Source organism: Lipophrys pholis, assembly GCF_963383615.2.
Source record: "Lipophrys pholis genome assembly, chromosome: 1".
Taxonomy (NCBI): domain Eukaryota; kingdom Metazoa; phylum Chordata; class Actinopteri; order Blenniiformes; family Blenniidae; genus Lipophrys; species Lipophrys pholis.
Window position 1 is genome coordinate 20,706,702 of NC_137635.1, and position 27,813 is coordinate 20,734,514.

General features: G+C 45.6%; 2 protein-coding genes across 2 annotated transcripts in view; both read right to left on the reverse strand.

Annotated features, from left to right (window-relative positions):
* Positions 1-1,683: 1,683 nt before the first annotated feature.
* LOC308121077 (transmembrane protease serine 9-like) lies at positions 1,684-5,598 on the reverse strand. The gene is made up of 12 exons (XM_080482145.1): positions 5,442-5,598; positions 5,068-5,336; positions 4,816-4,961; positions 4,397-4,727; positions 4,099-4,261; positions 3,725-3,993; positions 3,473-3,618; positions 3,108-3,384; positions 2,814-2,985; positions 2,467-2,732; positions 2,153-2,250; positions 1,684-2,066 (listed from the first exon to the last, which is right to left on the reverse strand). Exons 1-12 carry the CDS (start codon positions 5,465-5,467, stop codon positions 1,806-1,808), a joined length of 2,424 nt encoding a protein of 807 aa, XP_080338271.1. The 5' UTR covers positions 5,468-5,598; the 3' UTR covers positions 1,684-1,805.
* A 133-nt stretch (positions 5,599-5,731) lies between these two features.
* Positions 5,732-27,813, reverse strand: part of LOC308122754 (uncharacterized protein) — a gene marked incomplete at its 3' end in the record, with an annotated part of 48,536 nt that continues 26,454 nt past the window's right edge. The window contains exons 22-87 of the mRNA XM_080484813.1: positions 27,647-27,792; positions 27,228-27,558; positions 26,930-27,092; positions 26,556-26,824; positions 26,304-26,449; positions 25,885-26,215; positions 25,587-25,749; positions 25,213-25,481; positions 24,961-25,106; positions 24,542-24,872; positions 24,244-24,406; positions 23,870-24,138; positions 23,618-23,763; positions 23,199-23,529; positions 22,901-23,063; positions 22,527-22,795; positions 22,275-22,420; positions 21,856-22,186; positions 21,558-21,720; positions 21,184-21,452; positions 20,932-21,077; positions 20,513-20,843; positions 20,215-20,377; positions 19,841-20,109; positions 19,589-19,734; positions 19,170-19,500; positions 18,872-19,034; positions 18,498-18,766; positions 18,246-18,391; positions 17,827-18,157; positions 17,529-17,691; positions 17,155-17,423; positions 16,903-17,048; positions 16,484-16,814; positions 16,186-16,348; positions 15,812-16,080; positions 15,560-15,705; positions 15,141-15,471; positions 14,843-15,005; positions 14,469-14,737; positions 14,217-14,362; positions 13,798-14,128; positions 13,500-13,662; positions 13,126-13,394; positions 12,874-13,019; positions 12,455-12,785; positions 12,157-12,319; positions 11,783-12,051; positions 11,531-11,676; positions 11,112-11,442; positions 10,814-10,976; positions 10,440-10,708; positions 10,188-10,333; positions 9,769-10,099; positions 9,471-9,633; positions 9,097-9,365; positions 8,845-8,990; positions 8,426-8,756; positions 8,128-8,290; positions 7,754-8,022; positions 7,502-7,647; positions 7,083-7,413; positions 6,785-6,947; positions 6,411-6,679; positions 6,159-6,304; positions 5,732-6,070 (exon numbers count right to left, since the gene is read on the reverse strand). Coding sequence (XP_080340939.1) covers positions 5,732-6,070; positions 6,159-6,304; positions 6,411-6,679; positions 6,785-6,947; positions 7,083-7,413; positions 7,502-7,647; positions 7,754-8,022; positions 8,128-8,290; positions 8,426-8,756; positions 8,845-8,990; positions 9,097-9,365; positions 9,471-9,633; positions 9,769-10,099; positions 10,188-10,333; positions 10,440-10,708; positions 10,814-10,976; positions 11,112-11,442; positions 11,531-11,676; positions 11,783-12,051; positions 12,157-12,319; positions 12,455-12,785; positions 12,874-13,019; positions 13,126-13,394; positions 13,500-13,662; positions 13,798-14,128; positions 14,217-14,362; positions 14,469-14,737; positions 14,843-15,005; positions 15,141-15,471; positions 15,560-15,705; positions 15,812-16,080; positions 16,186-16,348; positions 16,484-16,814; positions 16,903-17,048; positions 17,155-17,423; positions 17,529-17,691; positions 17,827-18,157; positions 18,246-18,391; positions 18,498-18,766; positions 18,872-19,034; positions 19,170-19,500; positions 19,589-19,734; positions 19,841-20,109; positions 20,215-20,377; positions 20,513-20,843; positions 20,932-21,077; positions 21,184-21,452; positions 21,558-21,720; positions 21,856-22,186; positions 22,275-22,420; positions 22,527-22,795; positions 22,901-23,063; positions 23,199-23,529; positions 23,618-23,763; positions 23,870-24,138; positions 24,244-24,406; positions 24,542-24,872; positions 24,961-25,106; positions 25,213-25,481; positions 25,587-25,749; positions 25,885-26,215; positions 26,304-26,449; positions 26,556-26,824; positions 26,930-27,092; positions 27,228-27,558; positions 27,647-27,792 — 15,029 coding nt within the window. The remainder of the gene's footprint in view (positions 6,071-6,158; positions 6,305-6,410; positions 6,680-6,784; positions 6,948-7,082; positions 7,414-7,501; positions 7,648-7,753; positions 8,023-8,127; positions 8,291-8,425; positions 8,757-8,844; positions 8,991-9,096; positions 9,366-9,470; positions 9,634-9,768; positions 10,100-10,187; positions 10,334-10,439; positions 10,709-10,813; positions 10,977-11,111; positions 11,443-11,530; positions 11,677-11,782; positions 12,052-12,156; positions 12,320-12,454; positions 12,786-12,873; positions 13,020-13,125; positions 13,395-13,499; positions 13,663-13,797; positions 14,129-14,216; positions 14,363-14,468; positions 14,738-14,842; positions 15,006-15,140; positions 15,472-15,559; positions 15,706-15,811; positions 16,081-16,185; positions 16,349-16,483; positions 16,815-16,902; positions 17,049-17,154; positions 17,424-17,528; positions 17,692-17,826; positions 18,158-18,245; positions 18,392-18,497; positions 18,767-18,871; positions 19,035-19,169; positions 19,501-19,588; positions 19,735-19,840; positions 20,110-20,214; positions 20,378-20,512; positions 20,844-20,931; positions 21,078-21,183; positions 21,453-21,557; positions 21,721-21,855; positions 22,187-22,274; positions 22,421-22,526; positions 22,796-22,900; positions 23,064-23,198; positions 23,530-23,617; positions 23,764-23,869; positions 24,139-24,243; positions 24,407-24,541; positions 24,873-24,960; positions 25,107-25,212; positions 25,482-25,586; positions 25,750-25,884; positions 26,216-26,303; positions 26,450-26,555; positions 26,825-26,929; positions 27,093-27,227; positions 27,559-27,646; positions 27,793-27,813) is intronic.

Below are 27,813 nucleotides of genomic sequence, written 5' to 3' on the forward strand. Positions count from 1 at the left end.
AAAATGTTGCACCCCCTATCATTCCTGAAACGGCACCGCAGCCCGAACTTAATGTGGAAGCAGAGGAGTTCAGGGTTGAGACTCCGGTTCAAATGCTGTTGAATGATGACTTCTCCAGGAATGATACAACCGAACATGATGCTCCAGAGGACTCTCAAACTGGTCAGGCAGCAGACCTGCCAAGTTGTCTAGGACCCGAGTTCACTGACACACAGCCACGTAAGTCACAGAGAGAAAGACGACCCAAAGAGACGCTGACGTATGACTCATTGGGCCAACCTACTCACCGTGTGATAGGGCCTTACATTAACCCACTGTATGTGAACACGTTGGCATCAGTACATGGACAATACAGTGTGCCTTGGATACCTGTACAGATGTTTGGTCAACATCTGGTATATCCCACCCTCGTTCCCACAGGATATTACTAAAAAAAAAGGAAATTTTTATGTCACTGTGGACTGTTGTGATTACTCTGTGTGGGATCGAGACAGTAACATGGACTGTTTAACTGAGTGGTTACTGTATAATGTGAAAATATGAAGAAAGAAAATAACAAAACGTGATTTGAATGTGATGTCAAATTACCTACTGTGATTCTTACACTTGTCTGGTTTAAAGAAAAAAAAGATTTTTCTTTTAAAGGATGATATCTGCTATGGGTTATGTAACAAAGGTTCCCGTGGTCATCTAGAAAATTTGGAATGAGTTATGACATTGAAATTATGTAAATGGCAATTTGGTAAAGGTATGTCAGTTAAGTTGAAGCTTCCATGGAATGTATAGAGGAATGACAGAAATTTGGATTTTAGAGCATTTAAATGAGTACTGCACTAATAATAATAAAAAAAAAAAAAAGAAAACTACTAAGAACTAGATTTTTCCTAGGTTTAAACACTGTAGTGTCATTGGAAAGTAAAATGTGATGAGGTCACATAGTAATGTACTTACTGGGTAAAACCCGTAGTAATGTCTTTTAGGTTCCAAAAGGAAGCTGTTGCCATTGTAGGAATGTGGAAACTAGTTATTTTTCATGTTTGAGTTATGATTAATAACATTGGGTGTGAAAGATACTTTTTAATTGCTGCTAATGTTGAGGACAACATTTATTTAGCAGGGGAGGATTGTAGCACCTGAAAGCGAATGCTTGTATATAATGTATTTCTGTGTTTACAGTTAATATTGTATTCAACTTTAGTTGGTTATTTTCTGTTCTTGTGTTCATGTAGTTAATCATATTGGCCAGCAGGGGGCCGAGTGAAGACTGTATAAGATAAACAGAGCCAGTCAAGTGAGAGAAGAGGAGTGGCTTTGGTTTTGGTTTCCGGTGTTGAAGGCGAAGCTGTGTGTGATCCCGTTTGGTTTGATGGTGACTTGATTCTGTACCTGTCCTGCCAGTAGTAAATAAAGTCAACTGATCTTCACGCCACGTCGATGCCGTCTGAGTGGTGTAACACTTCAGTAGTATTTATTAAACATGCAGTTAAAATAACAATTCATTTGTCTTAACAAATTCGGACAACAGAGGTGCAATGTAACATATAGAGGCAAGAATTTTCATGAAAACTGTCTTATATTACCAGGATTGATAAAAAGACATTCAGACAAAGTGTCATCATCGAGGAATAAAAATAACTTTGAAGAAAAATGTAAACTTCTTTGTTTGTGCTTTTCTTTATTTTTCCCTGAGTATTGCAAGTGCTTTTCATTGTACACTGTATTTGAGAGTTGAGAGAGTGTTTTCAGCTCCAGATCAGAGTTACATTTCAGTACAATATTTAACAAATCCAAAACCACAACAAGGATTATGACAACAAGAACATCACGGTAATGGAAGTAGTGAATGACAGGAATAAAGGAACTGAAAAGATTGGTGAATTTCCTGTTAATGGTGCAGCAGGAGCTGGCATGTCCCCAACTGTCTCCGTCAAAAATGACCCAAATCGTGACGTTTTGGCAAAGACCTGAACGTCTGCACGGACCGATTTATCTCCATTCTGGCTTACAACTGCAACATGGTACCATGATTCATCTGACTTGCAAATTAGAGGGCTTCCTTGATCCCCCTGTGGAAATAAAGATCAAACAAAATCAAGATCCAGAGACTACCCATCTTAAAGCTTCTACACATATCAATTGATTGATTTAATACCTGTTGAAGGTCCATGGTGTAAGTGCAAATATTCTGTGTATCAGAAACATCACCACAAGTTGCCACTAGAGTTTCAAGGTCTCGAAGAACCAAGCCGGCTATACAAAGACAAAAATGACATTTAGTCAAACAAATACACATGACAAGTAACATGAGTGAATGTACAGGAAGAATACGCGCGCGCGCACGCACGCACGCACGCACGCACGCACGCACGCACGCACGCACGCACGCACGCACGCACGCACGCACGCACGCACGCACGCACGCACGCACGCACACACACACACACACACAAAAACTAAAACACTCACCCTCTCTCTTGACCCCGTTTGACCAGCCTGCCACCCAACACTGAGTGCCAACAGGAAAGGTTCCGGTATTTGTAATGTCCAAACATATAGGCTGGACATAATCACTGTAACGAACTGACTGATCGAGCTGCAAGAGTGCAATATTGGAGCCAGGCATTTGGGTTATTGTTATGTTTGTAACACCCAATGATGCCTCAAATTCTTCAACACCACTCAGAAGCCGCTGGCCAACAAACACCTTCCACTCACTAACATCTGGAATCAAACTGTCAGGGAGAGAAATAAACAATTAAAAAGACGTGTAAAATTCAGAGAAAAAAACAGGTAAGTGCTTCTGTCATACTTACTTAGAGAAACATTGGGAAGAAGTTAGAACAAACTTTTGGGCAATTAAGGATCCACCACATTCGTGGACTCCATTTTTGTGAAGACTCACTATCCATGGCCACGTTCCTTCAGGTACAGTGCCACTATCACCTGCTGCACGACTATTCATTGGAGCCTTACCACAAATTGACCCTAAAAAAAGACAGAACAGGGGGACAAAAGCAACAAACAAAAGTAAGTAAACAAAACTGAGGGAAAAAAAGGCAAGTTCCTGATGTAGAAAACACTGTGAAGGTCCAATGTGACTCTCTCACGTGATGGGTTTGTAGTAGTTAATGGTGGTGAAGGTAGTGATGTTGGTGGCAGGCCAGGACAGGTGTAGCCACTGTCAGCATCTGGCCCAGTAGAGCTGAACTGAACAAAGCCTGGCTTATCAGATTTGATGTGGGAGTTGATCCATGGCTGATAACGGGACACTCTGGAGTAGACTCCCGGCAGATTGGGCCGAGCACAGCCAAATCCAAAACTAACAACTCCAGACTGGACCCAGGTCGAGCTCTGCTTAGTCACCATTGGACCACCTGAGTCTCCCTGAATTGATAGAGATGATATGTATAAGGGGATGAAAAATAATTTGGGGGGTTGACCAGTGGAGGGAACGTTCTATACAACATTTTACCTGACATGAGTCTTTGCCTCCTGCCAGAACACCAGCACAGATCATGTTGTCTGTGATTGTACCAACTCCATTCAGACAGTTACACTGTCTATTTCCCAGAACAGGAACCTCCACTTCTTGAAGAGTTTCGGGGAATGGTAAGGACACTAGACAGGAACATCAAAGAGAAGATTTATATTTAACCCCACAGATGAGGGAACAATGAAGCCTTAAAACCAAGTAAACCCCAGAAACACAACACGCCACACTCACCTCCCTCTTGGACTGCACCCCAGCCAGTGACCCAGCTGTCGGTGCCATTGTTGAACACACTGTCACTTGCTGCCAGACACACTGGTCTGATGTAGTCTGTGAATGTGACTGGTGAGGAGAGTCTGAGCAGAGCAATATCGTTGTCACTGGTGCTGCTGTCATAGTCTGGATGCAGAATGATTGTGGCAACACTTCTGGAAATCTCATTTGGGTTGTCACCCTCCAGGCTCTGACGACCAAGAGATACCCTCCACCTGGACGTACTTGAACTGGAAACAAAAGATGCTTCAGGATTTCAGTTTTGAGAAATGAATGCTGCATTTCATTTAAAATACCTGAATCTCATTTTGGATATAAATATTTCAGTCACCAACCTGGAGAAGCAGTGAGCAGCCGACATCACCCACTCTCTGTTGATAAGGGAACCACCACATACATGGCTGCCAAATCTCTGCAGACTGACCTGCCAAGGCCAACTTCCAGGTGGAGCGTCCTCACCTCCAACTATCCTGTTGTTCACAGGTGTGATGCCACACACTACAACAAAGGAATAAAATAAAGGTCAATAAGAAGTTATATTAAATCATAAATAAGTCATCCTCCAGCTCAATCCCTTGTGTTCCTGACTATTGGATTATGTTAATATTAAGTATTTGCCTTTATTCTACTTACATTCTGCACTTGATAACGTAGGTGGCGACCCTGTGCTTGGAGTTGATGTCGAAGGCCTAGTAGCAGGCGTCTCTGTAGTTGTTGCAATGATTACAGGAGGTGGCAGGCCAGGACAGGTGTAGCCACTGTCAGCATCTGGCCCAGTAGAGCTGAACTGAACAAAGCCTGGCTTATCAGATTTGATGTGGGAGTTGATCCATGGCTGATAACGGGACACTCTGGAGTAGACTCCCGGCAGATTGGGCCGAGCACAGCCAAATCCAAAACTAACAACTCCAGACTGGACCCAGGTCGAGCTCTGCTTAGTCACCATTGGACCACCTGAGTCTCCCTGAATTGATAGAGATGATATGTATAAGGGGATGAAAAATAATTTGGGGGGTTGACCAGTGGAGGGAACGTTCTATACAACATTTTACCTGACATGAGTCTTTGCCTCCTGCCAGAACACCAGCACAGATCATGTTGTCTGTGATTGTACCAACTCCATTCAGACAGTTACACTGTCTATTTCCCAGAACAGGAACCTCCACTTCTTGAAGAGTTTCGGGGAATGGTAAGGACACTAGACAGGAACATCAAAGAGAAGATTTATATTTAACCCCACAGATGAGGGAACAATGAAGCCTTAAAACCAAGTAAACCCCAGAAACACAACACGCCACACTCACCTCCCTCTTGGACTGCACCCCAGCCAGTGACCCAGCTGTCGGTGCCATTGTTGAACACACTGTCACTTGCTGCCAGACACACTGGTCTGATGTAGTCTGTGAATGTGACTGGTGAGGAGAGTCTGAGCAGAGCAATATCGTTGTCACTGGTGCTGCTGTCATAGTCTGGATGCAGAATGATTGTGGCAACACTTCTGGAAATCTCATTTGGGTTGTCACCCTCCAGGCTCTGACGACCAAGAGATACCCTCCACCTGGACGTACTTGAACTGGAAACAAAAGATGCTTCAGGATTTCAGTTTTGAGAAATGAATGCTGCATTTCATTTAAAATACCTGAATCTCATTTTGGATATAAATATTTCAGTCACCAACCTGGAGAAGCAGTGAGCAGCCGACATCACCCACTCTCTGTTGATAAGGGAACCACCACATACATGGCTGCCAAATCTCTGCAGACTGACCTGCCAAGGCCAACTTCCAGGTGGAGCGTCCTCACCTCCAACTATCCTGTTGTTCACAGGTGTGATGCCACACACTACAACAAAGGAATAAAATAAAGGTCAATAAGAAGTTATATTAAATCATAAATAAGTCATCCTCCAGCTCAATCCCTTGTGTTCCTGACTATTGGATTATGTTAATATTAAGTATTTGCCTTTATTCTACTTACATTCTGCACTTGATAACGTAGGTGGCGACCCTGTGCTTGGAGTTGATGTCGAAGGCCTAGTAGCAGGCGTCTCTGTAGTTGTTGCAATGATTACAGGAGGTGGCAGGCCAGGACAGGTGTAGCCACTGTCAGCGTCTGGCCCAGTAGAGCTGAACTGAACAAAGCCTGGCTTATCAGATTTGATGTGGGAGTTGATCCATGGCTGATAACGGGACACTCTGGAGTAGACTCCCGGCAGATTGGGCCGAGCACAGCCAAATCCAAAACTAACAACTCCAGACTGGACCCAGGTCGAGCTCTGCTTAGTCACCATTGGACCACCTGAGTCTCCCTGAATTGATAGAGATGATATGTATAAGGGGATGAAAAATAATTTGGGGGGTTGACCAGTGGAGGGAACGTTCTATACAACATTTTACCTGACATGAGTCTTTGCCTCCTGCCAGAACACCAGCACAGATCATGTTGTCTGTGATTGTACCAACTCCATTCAGACAGTTACACTGTCTATTTCCCAGAACAGGAACCTCCACTTCTTGAAGAGTTTCGGGGAATGGTAAGGACACTAGACAGGAACATCAAAGAGAAGATTTATATTTAACCCCACAGATGAGGGAACAATGAAGCCTTAAAACCAAGTAAACCCCAGAAACACAACACGCCACACTCACCTCCCTCTTGGACTGCACCCCAGCCAGTGACCCAGCTGTCGGTGCCATTGTTGAACACACTGTCACTTGCTGCCAGACACACTGGTCTGATGTAGTCTGTGAATGTGACTGGTGAGGAGAGTCTGAGCAGAGCAATATCGTTGTCACTGGTGCTGCTGTCATAGTCTGGATGCAGAATGATTGTGGCAACACTTCTGGAAATCTCATTTGGGTTGTCACCCTCCAGGCTCTGACGACCAAGAGATACCCTCCACCTGGACGTACTTGAACTGGAAACAAAAGATGCTTCAGGATTTCAGTTTTGAGAAATGAATGCTGCATTTCATTTAAAATACCTGAATCTCATTTTGGATATAAATATTTCAGTCACCAACCTGGAGAAGCAGTGAGCAGCCGACATCACCCACTCTCTGTTGATAAGGGAACCACCACATACATGGCTGCCAAATCTCTGCAGACTGACCTGCCAAGGCCAACTTCCAGGTGGAGCGTCCTCACCTCCAACTATCCTGTTGTTCACAGGTGTGATGCCACACACTACAACAAAGGAATAAAATAAAGGTCAATAAGAAGTTATATTAAATCATAAATAAGTCATCCTCCAGCTCAATCCCTTGTGTTCCTGACTATTGGATTATGTTAATATTAAGTATTTGCCTTTATTCTACTTACATTCTGCACTTGATAACGTAGGTGGCGACCCTGTGCTTGGAGTTGATGTCGAAGGCCTAGTAGCAGGCGTCTCTGTAGTTGTTGCAATGATTACAGGAGGTGGCAGGCCAGGACAGGTGTAGCCACTGTCAGCATCTGGCCCAGTAGAGCTGAACTGAACAAAGCCTGGCTTATCAGATTTGATGTGGGAGTTGATCCATGGCTGATAACGGGACACTCTGGAGTAGACTCCCGGCAGATTGGGCCGAGCACAGCCAAATCCAAAACTAACAACTCCAGACTGGACCCAGGTCGAGCTCTGCTTAGTCACCATTGGACCACCTGAGTCTCCCTGAATTGATAGAGATGATATGTATAAGGGGATGAAAAATAATTTGGGGGGTTGACCAGTGGAGGGAACGTTCTATACAACATTTTACCTGACATGAGTCTTTGCCTCCTGCCAGAACACCAGCACAGATCATGTTGTCTGTGATTGTACCAACTCCATTCAGACAGTTACACTGTCTATTTCCCAGAACAGGAACCTCCACTTCTTGAAGAGTTTCGGGGAATGGTAAGGACACTGGACAGGAACATCAAAGAGAAGATTTATATTTAACCCCACAGATGAGGGAACAATGAAGCCTTAAAACCAAGTAAACCCCAGAAACACAACACGCCACACTCACCTCCCTCTTGGACTGCACCCCAGCCAGTGACCCAGCTGTCGGTGCCATTGTTGAACACACTGTCACTTGCTGCCAGACACACTGGTCTGATGTAGTCTGTGAATGTGACTGGTGAGGAGAGTCTGAGCAGAGCAATATCGTTGTCACTGGTGCTGCTGTCATAGTCTGGATGCAGAATGATTGTGGCAACACTTCTGGAAATCTCATTTGGGTTGTCACCCTCCAGGCTCTGACGACCAAGAGATACCCTCCACCTGGACGTACTTGAACTGGAAACAAAAGATGCTTCAGGATTTCAGTTTTGAGAAATGAATGCTGCATTTCATTTAAAATACCTGAATCTCATTTTGGATATAAATATTTCAGTCACCAACCTGGAGAAGCAGTGAGCAGCCGACATCACCCACTCTCTGTTGATAAGGGAACCACCACATACATGGCTGCCAAATCTCTGCAGACTGACCTGCCAAGGCCAACTTCCAGGTGGAGCGTCCTCACCTCCAACTATCCTGTTGTTCACAGGTGTGATGCCACACACTACAACAAAGGAATAAAATAAAGGTCAATAAGAAGTTATATTAAATCATAAATAAGTCATCCTCCAGCTCAATCCCTTGTGTTCCTGACTATTGGATTATGTTAATATTAAGTATTTGCCTTTATTCTACTTACATTCTGCACTTGATAACGTAGGTGGCGACCCTGTGCTTGGAGTTGATGTCGAAGGCCTAGTAGCAGGCGTCTCTGTAGTTGTTGCAATGATTACAGGAGGTGGCAGGCCAGGACAGGTGTAGCCACTGTCAGCGTCTGGCCCAGTAGAGCTGAACTGAACAAAGCCTGGCTTATCAGATTTGATGTGGGAGTTGATCCATGGCTGATAACGGGACACTCTGGAGTAGACTCCCGGCAGATTGGGCCGAGCACAGCCAAATCCAAAACTAACAACTCCAGACTGGACCCAGGTCGAGCTCTGCTTAGTCACCATTGGACCACCTGAGTCTCCCTGAATTGATAGAGATGATATGTATAAGGGGATGAAAAATAATTTGGGGGGTTGACCAGTGGAGGGAACGTTCTATACAACATTTTACCTGACATGAGTCTTTGCCTCCTGCCAGAACACCAGCACAGATCATGTTGTCTGTGATTGTACCAACTCCATTCAGACAGTTACACTGTCTATTTCCCAGAACAGGAACCTCCACTTCTTGAAGAGTTTCGGGGAATGGTAAGGACACTAGACAGGAACATCAAAGAGAAGATTTATATTTAACCCCACAGATGAGGGAACAATGAAGCCTTAAAACCAAGTAAACCCCAGAAACACAACACGCCACACTCACCTCCCTCTTGGACTGCACCCCAGCCAGTGACCCAGCTGTCGGTGCCATTGTTGAACACACTGTCACTTGCTGCCAGACACACTGGTCTGATGTAGTCTGTGAATGTGACTGGTGAGGAGAGTCTGAGCAGAGCAATATCGTTGTCACTGGTGCTGCTGTCATAGTCTGGATGCAGAATGATTGTGGCAACACTTCTGGAAATCTCATTTGGGTTGTCACCCTCCAGGCTCTGACGACCAAGAGATACCCTCCACCTGGACGTACTTGAACTGGAAACAAAAGATGCTTCAGGATTTCAGTTTTGAGAAATGAATGCTGCATTTCATTTAAAATACCTGAATCTCATTTTGGATATAAATATTTCAGTCACCAACCTGGAGAAGCAGTGAGCAGCCGACATCACCCACTCTCTGTTGATAAGGGAACCACCACATACATGGCTGCCAAATCTCTGCAGACTGACCTGCCAAGGCCAACTTCCAGGTGGAGCGTCCTCACCTCCAACTATCCTGTTGTTCACAGGTGTGATGCCACACACTACAACAAAGGAATAAAATAAAGGTCAATAAGAAGTTATATTAAATCATAAATAAGTCATCCTCCAGCTCAATCCCTTGTGTTCCTGACTATTGGATTATGTTAATATTAAGTATTTGCCTTTATTCTACTTACATTCTGCACTTGATAACGTAGGTGGCGACCCTGTGCTTGGAGTTGATGTCGAAGGCCTAGTAGCAGGCGTCTCTGTAGTTGTTGCAATGATTACAGGAGGTGGCAGGCCAGGACAGGTGTAGCCACTGTCAGCGTCTGGCCCAGTAGAGCTGAACTGAACAAAGCCTGGCTTATCAGATTTGATGTGGGAGTTGATCCATGGCTGATAACGGGACACTCTGGAGTAGACTCCCGGCAGATTGGGCCGAGCACAGCCAAATCCAAAACTAACAACTCCAGACTGGACCCAGGTCGAGCTCTGCTTAGTCACCATTGGACCACCTGAGTCTCCCTGAATTGATAGAGATGATATGTATAAGGGGATGAAAAATAATTTGGGGGGTTGACCAGTGGAGGGAACGTTCTATACAACATTTTACCTGACATGAGTCTTTGCCTCCTGCCAGAACACCAGCACAGATCATGTTGTCTGTGATTGTACCAACTCCATTCAGACAGTTACACTGTCTATTTCCCAGAACAGGAACCTCCACTTCTTGAAGAGTTTCGGGGAATGGTAAGGACACTAGACAGGAACATCAAAGAGAAGATTTATATTTAACCCCACAGATGAGGGAACAATGAAGCCTTAAAACCAAGTAAACCCCAGAAACACAACACGCCACACTCACCTCCCTCTTGGACTGCACCCCAGCCAGTGACCCAGCTGTCGGTGCCATTGTTGAACACACTGTCACTTGCTGCCAGACACACTGGTCTGATGTAGTCTGTGAATGTGACTGGTGAGGAGAGTCTGAGCAGAGCAATATCGTTGTCACTGGTGCTGCTGTCATAGTCTGGATGCAGAATGATTGTGGCAACACTTCTGGAAATCTCATTTGGGTTGTCACCCTCCAGGCTCTGACGACCAAGAGATACCCTCCACCTGGACGTACTTGAACTGGAAACAAAAGATGCTTCAGGATTTCAGTTTTGAGAAATGAATGCTGCATTTCATTTAAAATACCTGAATCTCATTTTGGATATAAATATTTCAGTCACCAACCTGGAGAAGCAGTGAGCAGCCGACATCACCCACTCTCTGTTGATAAGGGAACCACCACATACATGGCTGCCAAATCTCTGCAGACTGACCTGCCAAGGCCAACTTCCAGGTGGAGCGTCCTCACCTCCAACTATCCTGTTGTTCACAGGTGTGATGCCACACACTACAACAAAGGAATAAAATAAAGGTCAATAAGAAGTTATATTAAATCATAAATAAGTCATCCTCCAGCTCAATCCCTTGTGTTCCTGACTATTGGATTATGTTAATATTAAGTATTTGCCTTTATTCTACTTACATTCTGCACTTGATAACGTAGGTGGCGACCCTGTGCTTGGAGTTGATGTCGAAGGCCTAGTAGCAGGCGTCTCTGTAGTTGTTGCAATGATTACAGGAGGTGGCAGGCCAGGACAGGTGTAGCCACTGTCAGCGTCTGGCCCAGTAGAGCTGAACTGAACAAAGCCTGGCTTATCAGATTTGATGTGGGAGTTGATCCATGGCTGATAACGGGACACTCTGGAGTAGACTCCCGGCAGATTGGGCCGAGCACAGCCAAATCCAAAACTAACAACTCCAGACTGGACCCAGGTCGAGCTCTGCTTAGTCACCATTGGACCACCTGAGTCTCCCTGAATTGATAGAGATGATATGTATAAGGGGATGAAAAATAATTTGGGGGGTTGACCAGTGGAGGGAACGTTCTATACAACATTTTACCTGACATGAGTCTTTGCCTCCTGCCAGAACACCAGCACAGATCATGTTGTCTGTGATTGTACCAACTCCATTCAGACAGTTACACTGTCTATTTCCCAGAACAGGAACCTCCACTTCTTGAAGAGTTTCGGGGAATGGTAAGGACACTAGACAGGAACATCAAAGAGAAGATTTATATTTAACCCCACAGATGAGGGAACAATGAAGCCTTAAAACCAAGTAAACCCCAGAAACACAACACGCCACACTCACCTCCCTCTTGGACTGCACCCCAGCCAGTGACCCAGCTGTCGGTGCCATTGTTGAACACACTGTCACTTGCTGCCAGACACACTGGTCTGATGTAGTCTGTGAATGTGACTGGTGAGGAGAGTCTGAGCAGAGCAATATCGTTGTCACTGGTGCTGCTGTCATAGTCTGGATGCAGAATGATTGTGGCAACACTTCTGGAAATCTCATTTGGGTTGTCACCCTCCAGGCTCTGACGACCAAGAGATACCCTCCACCTGGACGTACTTGAACTGGAAACAAAAGATGCTTCAGGATTTCAGTTTTGAGAAATGAATGCTGCATTTCATTTAAAATACCTGAATCTCATTTTGGATATAAATATTTCAGTCACCAACCTGGAGAAGCAGTGAGCAGCCGACATCACCCACTCTCTGTTGATAAGGGAACCACCACATACATGGCTGCCAAATCTCTGCAGACTGACCTGCCAAGGCCAACTTCCAGGTGGAGCGTCCTCACCTCCAACTATCCTGTTGTTCACAGGTGTGATGCCACACACTACAACAAAGGAATAAAATAAAGGTCAATAAGAAGTTATATTAAATCATAAATAAGTCATCCTCCAGCTCAATCCCTTGTGTTCCTGACTATTGGATTATGTTAATATTAAGTATTTGCCTTTATTCTACTTACATTCTGCACTTGATAACGTAGGTGGCGACCCTGTGCTTGGAGTTGATGTCGAAGGCCTAGTAGCAGGCGTCTCTGTAGTTGTTGCAATGATTACAGGAGGTGGCAGGCCAGGACAGGTGTAGCCACTGTCAGCATCTGGCCCAGTAGAGCTGAACTGAACAAAGCCTGGCTTATCAGATTTGATGTGGGAGTTGATCCATGGCTGATAACGGGACACTCTGGAGTAGACTCCCGGCAGATTGGGCCGAGCACAGCCAAATCCAAAACTAACAACTCCAGACTGGACCCAGGTCGAGCTCTGCTTAGTCACCATTGGACCACCTGAGTCTCCCTGAATTGATAGAGATGATATGTATAAGGGGATGAAAAATAATTTGGGGGGTTGACCAGTGGAGGGAACGTTCTATACAACATTTTACCTGACATGAGTCTTTGCCTCCTGCCAGAACACCAGCACAGATCATGTTGTCTGTGATTGTACCAACTCCATTCAGACAGTTACACTGTCTATTTCCCAGAACAGGAACCTCCACTTCTTGAAGAGTTTCGGGGAATGGTAAGGACACTAGACAGGAACATCAAAGAGAAGATTTATATTTAACCCCACAGATGAGGGAACAATGAAGCCTTAAAACCAAGTAAACCCCAGAAACACAACACGCCACACTCACCTCCCTCTTGGACTGCACCCCAGCCAGTGACCCAGCTGTCGGTGCCATTGTTGAACACACTGTCACTTGCTGCCAGACACACTGGTCTGATGTAGTCTGTGAATGTGACTGGTGAGGAGAGTCTGAGCAGAGCAATATCGTTGTCACTGGTGCTGCTGTCATAGTCTGGATGCAGAATGATTGTGGCAACACTTCTGGAAATCTCATTTGGGTTGTCACCCTCCAGGCTCTGACGACCAAGAGATACCCTCCACCTGGACGTACTTGAACTGGAAACAAAAGATGCTTCAGGATTTCAGTTTTGAGAAATGAATGCTGCATTTCATTTAAAATACCTGAATCTCATTTTGGATATAAATATTTCAGTCACCAACCTGGAGAAGCAGTGAGCAGCCGACATCACCCACTCTCTGTTGATAAGGGAACCACCACATACATGGCTGCCAAATCTCTGCAGACTGACCTGCCAAGGCCAACTTCCAGGTGGAGCGTCCTCACCTCCAACTATCCTGTTGTTCACAGGTGTGATGCCACACACTACAACAAAGGAATAAAATAAAGGTCAATAAGAAGTTATATTAAATCATAAATAAGTCATCCTCCAGCTCAATCCCTTGTGTTCCTGACTATTGGATTATGTTAATATTAAGTATTTGCCTTTATTCTACTTACATTCTGCACTTGATAACGTAGGTGGCGACCCTGTGCTTGGAGTTGATGTCGAAGGCCTAGTAGCAGGCGTCTCTGTAGTTGTTGCAATGATTACAGGAGGTGGCAGGCCAGGACAGGTGTAGCCACTGTCAGCGTCTGGCCCAGTAGAGCTGAACTGAACAAAGCCTGGCTTATCAGATTTGATGTGGGAGTTGATCCATGGCTGATAACGGGACACTCTGGAGTAGACTCCCGGCAGATTGGGCCGAGCACAGCCAAATCCAAAACTAACAACTCCAGACTGGACCCAGGTCGAGCTCTGCTTAGTCACCATTGGACCACCTGAGTCTCCCTGAATTGATAGAGATGATATGTATAAGGGGATGAAAAATAATTTGGGGGGTTGACCAGTGGAGGGAACGTTCTATACAACATTTTACCTGACATGAGTCTTTGCCTCCTGCCAGAACACCAGCACAGATCATGTTGTCTGTGATTGTACCAACTCCATTCAGACAGTTACACTGTCTATTTCCCAGAACAGGAACCTCCACTTCTTGAAGAGTTTCGGGGAATGGTAAGGACACTAGACAGGAACATCAAAGAGAAGATTTATATTTAACCCCACAGATGAGGGAACAATGAAGCCTTAAAACCAAGTAAACCCCAGAAACACAACACGCCACACTCACCTCCCTCTTGGACTGCACCCCAGCCAGTGACCCAGCTGTCGGTGCCATTGTTGAACACACTGTCACTTGCTGCCAGACACACTGGTCTGATGTAGTCTGTGAATGTGACTGGTGAGGAGAGTCTGAGCAGAGCAATATCGTTGTCACTGGTGCTGCTGTCATAGTCTGGATGCAGAATGATTGTGGCAACACTTCTGGAAATCTCATTTGGGTTGTCACCCTCCAGGCTCTGACGACCAAGAGATACCCTCCACCTGGACGTACTTGAACTGGAAACAAAAGATGCTTCAGGATTTCAGTTTTGAGAAATGAATGCTGCATTTCATTTAAAATACCTGAATCTCATTTTGGATATAAATATTTCAGTCACCAACCTGGAGAAGCAGTGAGCAGCCGACATCACCCACTCTCTGTTGATAAGGGAACCACCACATACATGGCTGCCAAATCTCTGCAGACTGACCTGCCAAGGCCAACTTCCAGGTGGAGCGTCCTCACCTCCAACTATCCTGTTGTTCACAGGTGTGATGCCACACACTACAACAAAGGAATAAAATAAAGGTCAATAAGAAGTTATATTAAATCATAAATAAGTCATCCTCCAGCTCAATCCCTTGTGTTCCTGACTATTGGATTATGTTAATATTAAGTATTTGCCTTTATTCTACTTACATTCTGCACTTGATAACGTAGGTGGCGACCCTGTGCTTGGAGTTGATGTCGAAGGCCTAGTAGCAGGCGTCTCTGTAGTTGTTGCAATGATTACAGGAGGTGGCAGGCCAGGACAGGTGTAGCCACTGTCAGCGTCTGGCCCAGTAGAGCTGAACTGAACAAAGCCTGGCTTATCAGATTTGATGTGGGAGTTGATCCATGGCTGATAACGGGACACTCTGGAGTAGACTCCCGGCAGATTGGGCCGAGCACAGCCAAATCCAAAACTAACAACTCCAGACTGGACCCAGGTCGAGCTCTGCTTAGTCACCATTGGACCACCTGAGTCTCCCTGAATTGATAGAGATGATATGTATAAGGGGATGAAAAATAATTTGGGGGGTTGACCAGTGGAGGGAACGTTCTATACAACATTTTACCTGACATGAGTCTTTGCCTCCTGCCAGAACACCAGCACAGATCATGTTGTCTGTGATTGTACCAACTCCATTCAGACAGTTACACTGTCTATTTCCCAGAACAGGAACCTCCACTTCTTGAAGAGTTTCGGGGAATGGTAAGGACACTAGACAGGAACATCAAAGAGAAGATTTATATTTAACCCCACAGATGAGGGAACAATGAAGCCTTAAAACCAAGTAAACCCCAGAAACACAACACGCCACACTCACCTCCCTCTTGGACTGCACCCCAGCCAGTGACCCAGCTGTCGGTGCCATTGTTGAACACACTGTCACTTGCTGCCAGACACACTGGTCTGATGTAGTCTGTGAATGTGACTGGTGAGGAGAGTCTGAGCAGAGCAATATCGTTGTCACTGGTGCTGCTGTCATAGTCTGGATGCAGAATGATTGTGGCAACACTTCTGGAAATCTCATTTGGGTTGTCACCCTCCAGGCTCTGACGACCAAGAGATACCCTCCACCTGGACGTACTTGAACTGGAAACAAAAGATGCTTCAGGATTTCAGTTTTGAGAAATGAATGCTGCATTTCATTTAAAATACCTGAATCTCATTTTGGATATAAATATTTCAGTCACCAACCTGGAGAAGCAGTGAGCAGCCGACATCACCCACTCTCTGTTGATAAGGGAACCACCACATACATGGCTGCCAAATCTCTGCAGACTGACCTGCCAAGGCCAACTTCCAGGTGGAGCGTCCTCACCTCCAACTATCCTGTTGTTCACAGGTGTGATGCCACACACTACAACAAAGGAATAAAATAAAGGTCAATAAGAAGTTATATTAAATCATAAATAAGTCATCCTCCAGCTCAATCCCTTGTGTTCCTGACTATTGGATTATGTTAATATTAAGTATTTGCCTTTATTCTACTTACATTCTGCACTTGATAACGTAGGTGGCGACCCTGTGCTTGGAGTTGATGTCGAAGGCCTAGTAGCAGGCGTCTCTGTAGTTGTTGCAATGATTACAGGAGGTGGCAGGCCAGGACAGGTGTAGCCACTGTCAGCGTCTGGCCCAGTAGAGCTGAACTGAACAAAGCCTGGCTTATCAGATTTGATGTGGGAGTTGATCCATGGCTGATAACGGGACACTCTGGAGTAGACTCCCGGCAGATTGGGCCGAGCACAGCCAAATCCAAAACTAACAACTCCAGACTGGACCCAGGTCGAGCTCTGCTTAGTCACCATTGGACCACCTGAGTCTCCCTGAATTGATAGAGATGATATGTATAAGGGGATGAAAAATAATTTGGGGGGTTGACCAGTGGAGGGAACGTTCTATACAACATTTTACCTGACATGAGTCTTTGCCTCCTGCCAGAACACCAGCACAGATCATGTTGTCTGTGATTGTACCAACTCCATTCAGACAGTTACACTGTCTATTTCCCAGAACAGGAACCTCCACTTCTTGAAGAGTTTCGGGGAATGGTAAGGACACTAGACAGGAACATCAAAGAGAAGATTTATATTTAACCCCACAGATGAGGGAACAATGAAGCCTTAAAACCAAGTAAACCCCAGAAACACAACACGCCACACTCACCTCCCTCTTGGACTGCACCCCAGCCAGTGACCCAGCTGTCGGTGCCATTGTTGAACACACTGTCACTTGCTGCCAGACACACTGGTCTGATGTAGTCTGTGAATGTGACTGGTGAGGAGAGTCTGAGCAGAGCAATATCGTTGTCACTGGTGCTGCTGTCATAGTCTGGATGCAGAATGATTGTGGCAACACTTCTGGAAATCTCATTTGGGTTGTCACCCTCCAGGCTCTGACGACCAAGAGATACCCTCCACCTGGACGTACTTGAACTGGAAACAAAAGATGCTTCAGGATTTCAGTTTTGAGAAATGAATGCTGCATTTCATTTAAAATACCTGAATCTCATTTTGGATATAAATATTTCAGTCACCAACCTGGAGAAGCAGTGAGCAGCCGACATCACCCACTCTCTGTTGATAAGGGAACCACCACATACATGGCTGCCAAATCTCTGCAGACTGACCTGCCAAGGCCAACTTCCAGGTGGAGCGTCCTCACCTCCAACTATCCTGTTGTTCACAGGTGTGATGCCACACACTACAACAAAGGAATAAAATAAAGGTCAATAAGAAGTTATATTAAATCATAAATAAGTCATCCTCCAGCTCAATCCCTTGTGTTCCTGACTATTGGATTATGTTAATATTAAGTATTTGCCTTTATTCTACTTACATTCTGCACTTGATAACGTAGGTGGCGACCCTGTGCTTGGAGTTGATGTCGAAGGCCTAGTAGCAGGCGTCTCTGTAGTTGTTGCAATGATTACAGGAGGTGGCAGGCCAGGACAGGTGTAGCCACTGTCAGCGTCTGGCCCAGTAGAGCTGAACTGAACAAAGCCTGGCTTATCAGATTTGATGTGGGAGTTGATCCATGGCTGATAACGGGACACTCTGGAGTAGACTCCCGGCAGATTGGGCCGAGCACAGCCAAATCCAAAACTAACAACTCCAGACTGGACCCAGGTCGAGCTCTGCTTAGTCACCATTGGACCACCTGAGTCTCCCTGAATTGATAGAGATGATATGTATAAGGGGATGAAAAATAATTTGGGGGGTTGACCAGTGGAGGGAACGTTCTATACAACATTTTACCTGACATGAGTCTTTGCCTCCTGCCAGAACACCAGCACAGATCATGTTGTCTGTGATTGTACCAACTCCATTCAGACAGTTACACTGTCTATTTCCCAGAACAGGAACCTCCACTTCTTGAAGAGTTTCGGGGAATGGTAAGGACACTAGACAGGAACATCAAAGAGAAGATTTATATTTAACCCCACAGATGAGGGAACAATGAAGCCTTAAAACCAAGTAAACCCCAGAAACACAACACGCCACACTCACCTCCCTCTTGGACTGCACCCCAGCCAGTGACCCAGCTGTCGGTGCCATTGTTGAACACACTGTCACTTGCTGCCAGACACACTGGTCTGATGTAGTCTGTGAATGTGACTGGTGAGGAGAGTCTGAGCAGAGCAATATCGTTGTCACTGGTGCTGCTGTCATAGTCTGGATGCAGAATGATTGTGGCAACACTTCTGGAAATCTCATTTGGGTTGTCACCCTCCAGGCTCTGACGACCAAGAGATACCCTCCACCTGGACGTACTTGAACTGGAAACAAAAGATGCTTCAGGATTTCAGTTTTGAGAAATGAATGCTGCATTTCATTTAAAATACCTGAATCTCATTTTGGATATAAATATTTCAGTCACCAACCTGGAGAAGCAGTGAGCAGCCGACATCACCCACTCTCTGTTGATAAGGGAACCACCACATACATGGCTGCCAAATCTCTGCAGACTGACCTGCCAAGGCCAACTTCCAGGTGGAGCGTCCTCACCTCCAACTATCCTGTTGTTCACAGGTGTGATGCCACACACTACAACAAAGGAATAAAATAAAGGTCAATAAGAAGTTATATTAAATCATAAATAAGTCATCCTCCAGCTCAATCCCTTGTGTTCCTGACTATTGGATTATGTTAATATTAAGTATTTGCCTTTATTCTACTTACATTCTGCACTTGATAACGTAGGTGGCGACCCTGTGCTTGGAGTTGATGTCGAAGGCCTAGTAGCAGGCGTCTCTGTAGTTGTTGCAATGATTACAGGAGGTGGCAGGCCAGGACAGGTGTAGCCACTGTCAGCGTCTGGCCCAGTAGAGCTGAACTGAACAAAGCCTGGCTTATCAGATTTGATGTGGGAGTTGATCCATGGCTGATAACGGGACACTCTGGAGTAGACTCCCGGCAGATTGGGCCGAGCACAGCCAAATCCAAAACTAACAACTCCAGACTGGACCCAGGTCGAGCTCTGCTTAGTCACCATTGGACCACCTGAGTCTCCCTGAATTGATAGAGATGATATGTATAAGGGGATGAAAAATAATTTGGGGGGTTGACCAGTGGAGGGAACGTTCTATACAACATTTTACCTGACATGAGTCTTTGCCTCCTGCCAGAACACCAGCACAGATCATGTTGTCTGTGATTGTACCAACTCCATTCAGACAGTTACACTGTCTATTTCCCAGAACAGGAACCTCCACTTCTTGAAGAGTTTCGGGGAATGGTAAGGACACTAGACAGGAACATCAAAGAGAAGATTTATATTTAACCCCACAGATGAGGGAACAATGAAGCCTTAAAACCAAGTAAACCCCAGAAACACAACACGCCACACTCACCTCCCTCTTGGACTGCACCCCAGCCAGTGACCCAGCTGTCGGTGCCATTGTTGAACACACTGTCACTTGCTGCCAGACACACTGGTCTGATGTAGTCTGTGAATGTGACTGGTGAGGAGAGTCTGAGCAGAGCAATATCGTTGTCACTGGTGCTGCTGTCATAGTCTGGATGCAGAATGATTGTGGCAACACTTCTGGAAATCTCATTTGGGTTGTCACCCTCCAGGCTCTGACGACCAAGAGATACCCTCCACCTGGACGTACTTGAACTGGAAACAAAAGATGCTTCAGGATTTCAGTTTTGAGAAATGAATGCTGCATTTCATTTAAAATACCTGAATCTCATTTTGGATATAAATATTTCAGTCACCAACCTGGAGAAGCAGTGAGCAGCCGACATCACCCACTCTCTGTTGATAAGGGAACCACCACATACATGGCTGCCAAATCTCTGCAGACTGACCTGCCAAGGCCAACTTCCAGGTGGAGCGTCCTCACCTCCAACTATCCTGTTGTTCACAGGTGTGATGCCACACACTACAACAAAGGAATAAAATAAAGGTCAATAAGAAGTTATATTAAATCATAAATAAGTCATCCTCCAGCTCAATCCCTTGTGTTCCTGACTATTGGATTATGTTAATATTAAGTATTTGCCTTTATTCTACTTACATTCTGCACTTGATAACGTAGGTGGCGACCCTGTGCTTGGAGTTGATGTCGAAGGCCTAGTAGCAGGCGTCTCTGTAGTTGTTGCAATGATTACAGGAGGTGGCAGGCCAGGACAGGTGTAGCCACTGTCAGCGTCTGGCCCAGTAGAGCTGAACTGAACAAAGCCTGGCTTATCAGATTTGATGTGGGAGTTGATCCATGGCTGATAACGGGACACTCTGGAGTAGACTCCCGGCAGATTGGGCCGAGCACAGCCAAATCCAAAACTAACAACTCCAGACTGGACCCAGGTCGAGCTCTGCTTAGTCACCATTGGACCACCTGAGTCTCCCTGAATTGATAGAGATGATATGTATAAGGGGATGAAAAATAATTTGGGGGGTTGACCAGTGGAGGGAACGTTCTATACAACATTTTACCTGACATGAGTCTTTGCCTCCTGCCAGAACACCAGCACAGATCATGTTGTCTGTGATTGTACCAACTCCATTCAGACAGTTACACTGTCTATTTCCCAGAACAGGAACCTCCACTTCTTGAAGAGTTTCGGGGAATGGTAAGGACACTAGACAGGAACATCAAAGAGAAGATTTATATTTAACCCCACAGATGAGGGAACAATGAAGCCTTAAAACCAAGTAAACCCCAGAAACACAACACGCCACACTCACCTCCCTCTTGGACTGCACCCCAGCCAGTGACCCAGCTGTCGGTGCCATTGTTGAACACACTGTCACTTGCTGCCAGACACACTGGTCTGATGTAGTCTGTGAATGTGACTGGTGAGGAGAGTCTGAGCAGAGCAATATCGTTGTCACTGGTGCTGCTGTCATAGTCTGGATGCAGAATGATTGTGGCAACACTTCTGGAAATCTCATTTGGGTTGTCACCCTCCAGGCTCTGACGACCAAGAGATACCCTCCACCTGGACGTACTTGAACTGGAAACAAAAGATGCTTCAGGATTTCAGTTTTGAGAAATGAATGCTGCATTTCATTTAAAATACCTGAATCTCATTTTGGATATAAATATTTCAGTCACCAACCTGGAGAAGCAGTGAGCAGCCGACATCACCCACTCTCTGTTGATAAGGGAACCACCACATACATGGCTGCCAAATCTCTGCAGACTGACCTGCCAAGGCCAACTTCCAGGTGGAGCGTCCTCACCTCCAACTATCCTGTTGTTCACAGGTGTGATGCCACACACTACAACAAAGGAATAAAATAAAGGTCAATAAGAAGTTATATTAAATCATAAATAAGTCATCCTCCAGCTCAATCCCTTGTGTTCCTGACTATTGGATTATGTTAATATTAAGTATTTGCCTTTATTCTACTTACATTCTGCACTTGATAACGTAGGTGGCGACCCTGTGCTTGGAGTTGATGTCGAAGGCCTAGTAGCAGGCGTCTCTGTAGTTGTTGCAATGATTACAGGAGGTGGCAGGCCAGGACAGGTGTAGCCACTGTCAGCATCTGGCCCAGTAGAGCTGAACTGAACAAAGCCTGGCTTATCAGATTTGATGTGGGAGTTGATCCATGGCTGATAACGGGACACTCTGGAGTAGACTCCCGGCAGATTGGGCCGAGCACAGCCAAATCCAAAACTAACAACTCCAGACTGGACCCAGGTCGAGCTCTGCTTAGTCACCATTGGACCACCTGAGTCTCCCTGAATTGATAGAGATGATATGTATAAGGGGATGAAAAATAATTTGGGGGGTTGACCAGTGGAGGGAACGTTCTATACAACATTTTACCTGACATGAGTCTTTGCCTCCTGCCAGAACACCAGCACAGATCATGTTGTCTGTGATTGTACCAACTCCATTCAGACAGTTACACTGTCTATTTCCCAGAACAGGAACCTCCACTTCTTGAAGAGTTTCGGGGAATGGTAAGGACACTAGACAGGAACATCAAAGAGAAGATTTATATTTAACCCCACAGATGAGGGAACAATGAAGCCTTAAAACCAAATAAACCCCAGAAACACAACACGCCACACTCACCTCCCTCTTGGACTGCACCCCAGCCAGTGACCCAGCTGTCGGTGCCATTGTTGAACACACTGTCACTTGCTGCCAGACACACTGGTCTGATGTAGTCTGTGAATGTGACTGGTGAGGAGAGTCTGAGCAGAGCAATATCGTTGTCACTGGTGCTGCTGTCATAGTCTGGATGCAGAATGATTGTGGCAACACTTCTGGAAATCTCATTTGGGTTGTCACCCTCCAGGCTCTGACGACCAAGAGATACCCTCCACCTGGACGTACTTGAACTGGAAACAAAAGATGCTTCAGGATTTCAGTTTTGAGAAATGAATGCTGCATTTCATTTAAAATACCTGAATCTCATTTTGGATATAAATATTTCAGTCACCAACCTGGAGAAGCAGTGAGCAGCCGACATCACCCACTCTCTGTTGATAAGGGAACCACCACATACATGGCTGCCAAATCTCTGCAGACTGACCTGCCAAGGCCAACTTCCAGGTGGAGCGTCCTCACCTCCAACTATCCTGTTGTTCACAGGTGTGATGCCACACACTACAACAAAGGAATAAAATAAAGGTCAATAAGAAGTTATATTAAATCATAAATAAGTCATCCTCCAGCTCAATCCCTTGTGTTCCTGACTATTGGATTATGTTAATATTAAGTATTTGCCTTTATTCTACTTACATTCTGCACTTGATAACGTAGGTGGCGACCCTGTGCTTGGAGTTGATGTCGAAGGCCTAGTAGCAGGCGTCTCTGTAGTTGTTGCAATGATTACAGGAGGTGGCAGGCCAGGACAGGTGTAGCCACTGTCAGCGTCTGGCCCAGTAGAGCTGAACTGAACAAAGCCTGGCTTATCAGATTTGATGTGGGAGTTGATCCATGGCTGATAACGGGACACTCTGGAGTAGACTCCCGGCAGATTGGGCCGAGCACAGCCAAATCCAAAACTAACAACTCCAGACTGGACCCAGGTCGAGCTCTGCTTAGTCACCATTGGACCACCTGAGTCTCCCTGAATTGATAGAGATGATATGTATAAGGGGATGAAAAATAATTTGGGGGGTTGACCAGTGGAGGGAACGTTCTATACAACATTTTACCTGACATGAGTCTTTGCCTCCTGCCAGAACACCAGCACAGATCATGTTGTCTGTGATTGTACCAACTCCATTCAGACAGTTACACTGTCTATTTCCCAGAACAGGAACCTCCACTTCTTGAAGAGTTTCGGGGAATGGTAAGGACACTAGACAGGAACATCAAAGAGAAGATTTATATTTAACCCCACAGATGAGGGAACAATGAAGCCTTAAAACCAAGTAAACCCCAGAAACACAACACGCCACACTCACCTCCCTCTTGGACTGCACCCCAGCCAGTGACCCAGCTGTCGGTGCCATTGTTGAACACACTGTCACTTGCTGCCAGACACACTGGTCTGATGTAGTCTGTGAATGTGACTGGTGAGGAGAGTCTGAGCAGAGCAATATCGTTGTCACTGGTGCTGCTGTCATAGTCTGGATGCAGAATGATTGTGGCAACACTTCTGGAAATCTCATTTGGGTTGTCACCCTCCAGGCTCTGACGACCAAGAGATACCCTCCACCTGGACGTACTTGAACTGGAAACAAAAGATGCTTCAGGATTTCAGTTTTGAGAAATGAATGCTGCATTTCATTTAAAATACCTGAATCTCATTTTGGATATAAATATTTCAGTCACCAACCTGGAGAAGCAGTGAGCAGCCGACATCACCCACTCTCTGTTGATAAGGGAACCACCACATACATGGCTGCCAAATCTCTGCAGACTGACCTGCCAAGGCCAACTTCCAGGTGGAGCGTCCTCACCTCCAACTATCCTGTTGTTCACAGGTGTGATGCCACACACTACAACAAAGGAATAAAATAAAGGTCAATAAGAAGTTATATTAAATCATAAATAAGTCATCCTCCAGCTCAATCCCTTGTGTTCCTGACTATTGGATTATGTTAATATTAAGTATTTGCCTTTATTCTACTTACATTCTGCACTTGATAACGTAGGTGGCGACCCTGTGCTTGGAGTTGATGTCGAAGGCCTAGTAGCAGGCGTCTCTGTAGTTGTTGCAATGATTACAGGAGGTGGCAGGCCAGGACAGGTGTAGCCACTGTCAGCATCTGGCCCAGTAGAGCTGAACTGAACAAAGCCTGGCTTATCAGATTTGATGTGGGAGTTGATCCATGGCTGATAACGGGACACTCTGGAGTAGACTCCCGGCAGATTGGGCCGAGCACAGCCAAATCCAAAACTAACAACTCCAGACTGGACCCAGGTCGAGCTCTGCTTAGTCACCATTGGACCACCTGAGTCTCCCTGAATTGATAGAGATGATATGTATAAGGGGATGAAAAATAATTTGGGGGGTTGACCAGTGGAGGGAACGTTCTATACAACATTTTACCTGACATGAGTCTTTGCCTCCTGCCAGAACACCAGCACAGATCATGTTGTCTGTGATTGTACCAACTCCATTCAGACAGTTACACTGTCTATTTCCCAGAACAGGAACCTCCACTTCTTGAAGAGTTTCGGGGAATGGTAAGGACACTGGACAGGAACATCAAAGAGAAGATTTATATTTAACCCCACAGATGAGGGAACAATGAAGCCTTAAAACCAAGTAAACCCCAGAAACACAACACGCCACACTCACCTCCCTCTTGGACTGCACCCCAGCCAGTGACCCAGCTGTCGGTGCCATTGTTGAACACACTGTCACTTGCTGCCAGACACACTGGTCTGATGTAGTCTGTGAATGTGACTGGTGAGGAGAGTCTGAGCAGAGCAATATCGTTGTCACTGGTGCTGCTGTCATAGTCTGGATGCAGAATGATTGTGGCAACACTTCTGGAAATCTCATTTGGGTTGTCACCCTCCAGGCTCTGACGACCAAGAGATACCCTCCACCTGGACGTACTTGAACTGGAAACAAAAGATGCTTCAGGATTTCAGTTTTGAGAAATGAATGCTGCATTTCATTTAAAATACCTGAATCTCATTTTGGATATAAATATTTCAGTCACCAACCTGGAGAAGCAGTGAGCAGCCGACATCACCCACTCTCTGTTGATAAGGGAACCACCACATACATGGCTGCCAAATCTCTGCAGACTGACCTGCCAAGGCCAACTTCCAGGTGGAGCGTCCTCACCTCCAACTATCCTGTTGTTCACAGGTGTGATGCCACACACTACAACAAAGGAATAAAATAAAGGTCAATAAGAAGTTATATTAAATCATAAATAAGTCATCCTCCAGCTCAATCCCTTGTGTTCCTGACTATTGGATTATGTTAATATTAAGTATTTGCCTTTATTCTACTTACATTCTGCACTTGATAACGTAGGTGGCGACCCTGTGCTTGGAGTTGATGTCGAAGGCCTAGTAGCAGGCGTCTCTGTAGTTGTTGCAATGATTACAGGAGGTGGCAGGCCAGGACAGGTGTAGCCACTGTCAGCATCTGGCCCAGTAGAGCTGAACTGAACAAAGCCTGGCTTATCAGATTTGATGTGGGAGTTGATCCATGGCTGATAACGGGACACTCTGGAGTAGACTCCCGGCAGATTGGGCCGAGCACAGCCAAATCCAAAACTAACAACTCCAGACTGGACCCAGGTCGAGCTCTGCTTAGTCACCATTGGACCACCTGAGTCTCCCTGAATTGATAGAGATGATATGTATAAGGGGATGAAAAATAATTTGGGGGGTTGACCAGTGGAGGGAACGTTCTATACAACATTTTACCTGACATGAGTCTTTGCCTCCTGCCAGAACACCAGCACAGATCATGTTGTCTGTGATTGTACCAACTCCATTCAGACAGTTACACTGTCTATTTCCCAGAACAGGAACCTCCACTTCTTGAAGAGTTTCGGGGAATGGTAAGGACACTAGACAGGAACATCAAAGAGAAGATTTATATTTAACCCCACAGATGAGGGAACAATGAAGCCTTAAAACCAAGTAAACCCCAGAAACACAACACGCCACACTCACCTCCCTCTTGGACTGCACCCCAGCCAGTGACCCAGCTGTCGGTGCCATTGTTGAACACACTGTCACTTGCTGCCAGACACACTGGTCTGATGTAGTCTGTGAATGTGACTGGTGAGGAGAGTCTGAGCAGAGCAATATCGTTGTCACTGGTGCTGCTGTCATAGTCTGGATGCAGAATGATTGTGGCAACACTTCTGGAAATCTCATTTGGGTTGTCACCCTCCAGGCTCTGACGACCAAGAGATACCCTCCACCTGGACGTACTTGAACTGGAAACAAAAGATGCTTCAGGATTTCAGTTTTGAGAAATGAATGCTGCATTTCATTTAAAATACCTGAATCTCATTTTGGATATAAATATTTCAGTCACCAACCTGGAGAAGCAGTGAGCAGCCGACATCACCCACTCTCTGTTGATAAGGGAACCACCACATACATGGCTGCCAAATCTCTGCAGACTGACCTGCCAAGGCCAACTTCCAGGTGGAGCGTCCTCACCTCCAACTATCCTGTTGTTCACAGGTGTGATGCCACACACTACAACAAAGGAATAAAATAAAGGTCAATAAGAAGTTATATTAAATCATAAATAAGTCATCCTCCAGCTCAATCCCTTGTGTTCCTGACTATTGGATTATGTTAATATTAAGTATTTGCCTTTATTCTACTTACATTCTGCACTTGATAACGTAGGTGGCGACCCTGTGCTTGGAGTTGATGTCGAAGGCCTAGTAGCAGGCGTCTCTGTAGTTGTTGCAATGATTACAGGAGGTGGCAGGCCAGGACAGGTGTAGCCACTGTCAGCATCTGGCCCAGTAGAGCTGAACTGAACAAAGCCTGGCTTATCAGATTTGATGTGGGAGTTGATCCATGGCTGATAACGGGACACTCTGGAGTAGACTCCCGGCAGATTGGGCCGAGCACAGCCAAATCCAAAACTAACAACTCCAGACTGGACCCAGGTCGAGCTCTGCTTAGTCACCATTGGACCACCTGAGTCTCCCTGAATTGATAGAGATGATATGTATAAGGGGATGAAAAATAATTTGGGGGGTTGACCAGTGGAGGGAACGTTCTATACAACATTTTACCTGACATGAGTCTTTGCCTCCTGCCAGAACACCAGCACAGATCATGTTGTCTGTGATTGTACCAACTCCATTCAGACAGTTACACTGTCTATTTCCCAGAACAGGAACCTCCACTTCTTGAAGAGTTTCGGGGAATGGTAAGGACACTAGACAGGAACATCAAAGAG

Bases quoted from the DNA above. Each gene is read 5' to 3' on its own strand.
- LOC308121077 (XM_080482145.1), bottom strand. From the start codon at position 5,467: ATGTCGGCTGCTCACTGCTTCTCCAG. The intron at 4,262-4,396 runs GTAAGTAGAATA...CCTTTGTTGTAG, and splicing joins TACGTTATCAAGTGCAGAAT to TGTGTGGCATCACACCTGTG. The intron at 2,986-3,107 runs GTGAGAGAGTCA...GTCTTTTTTTAG, and splicing joins AACTACTACAAACCCATCAC to GGTCAATTTGTGGTAAGGCT.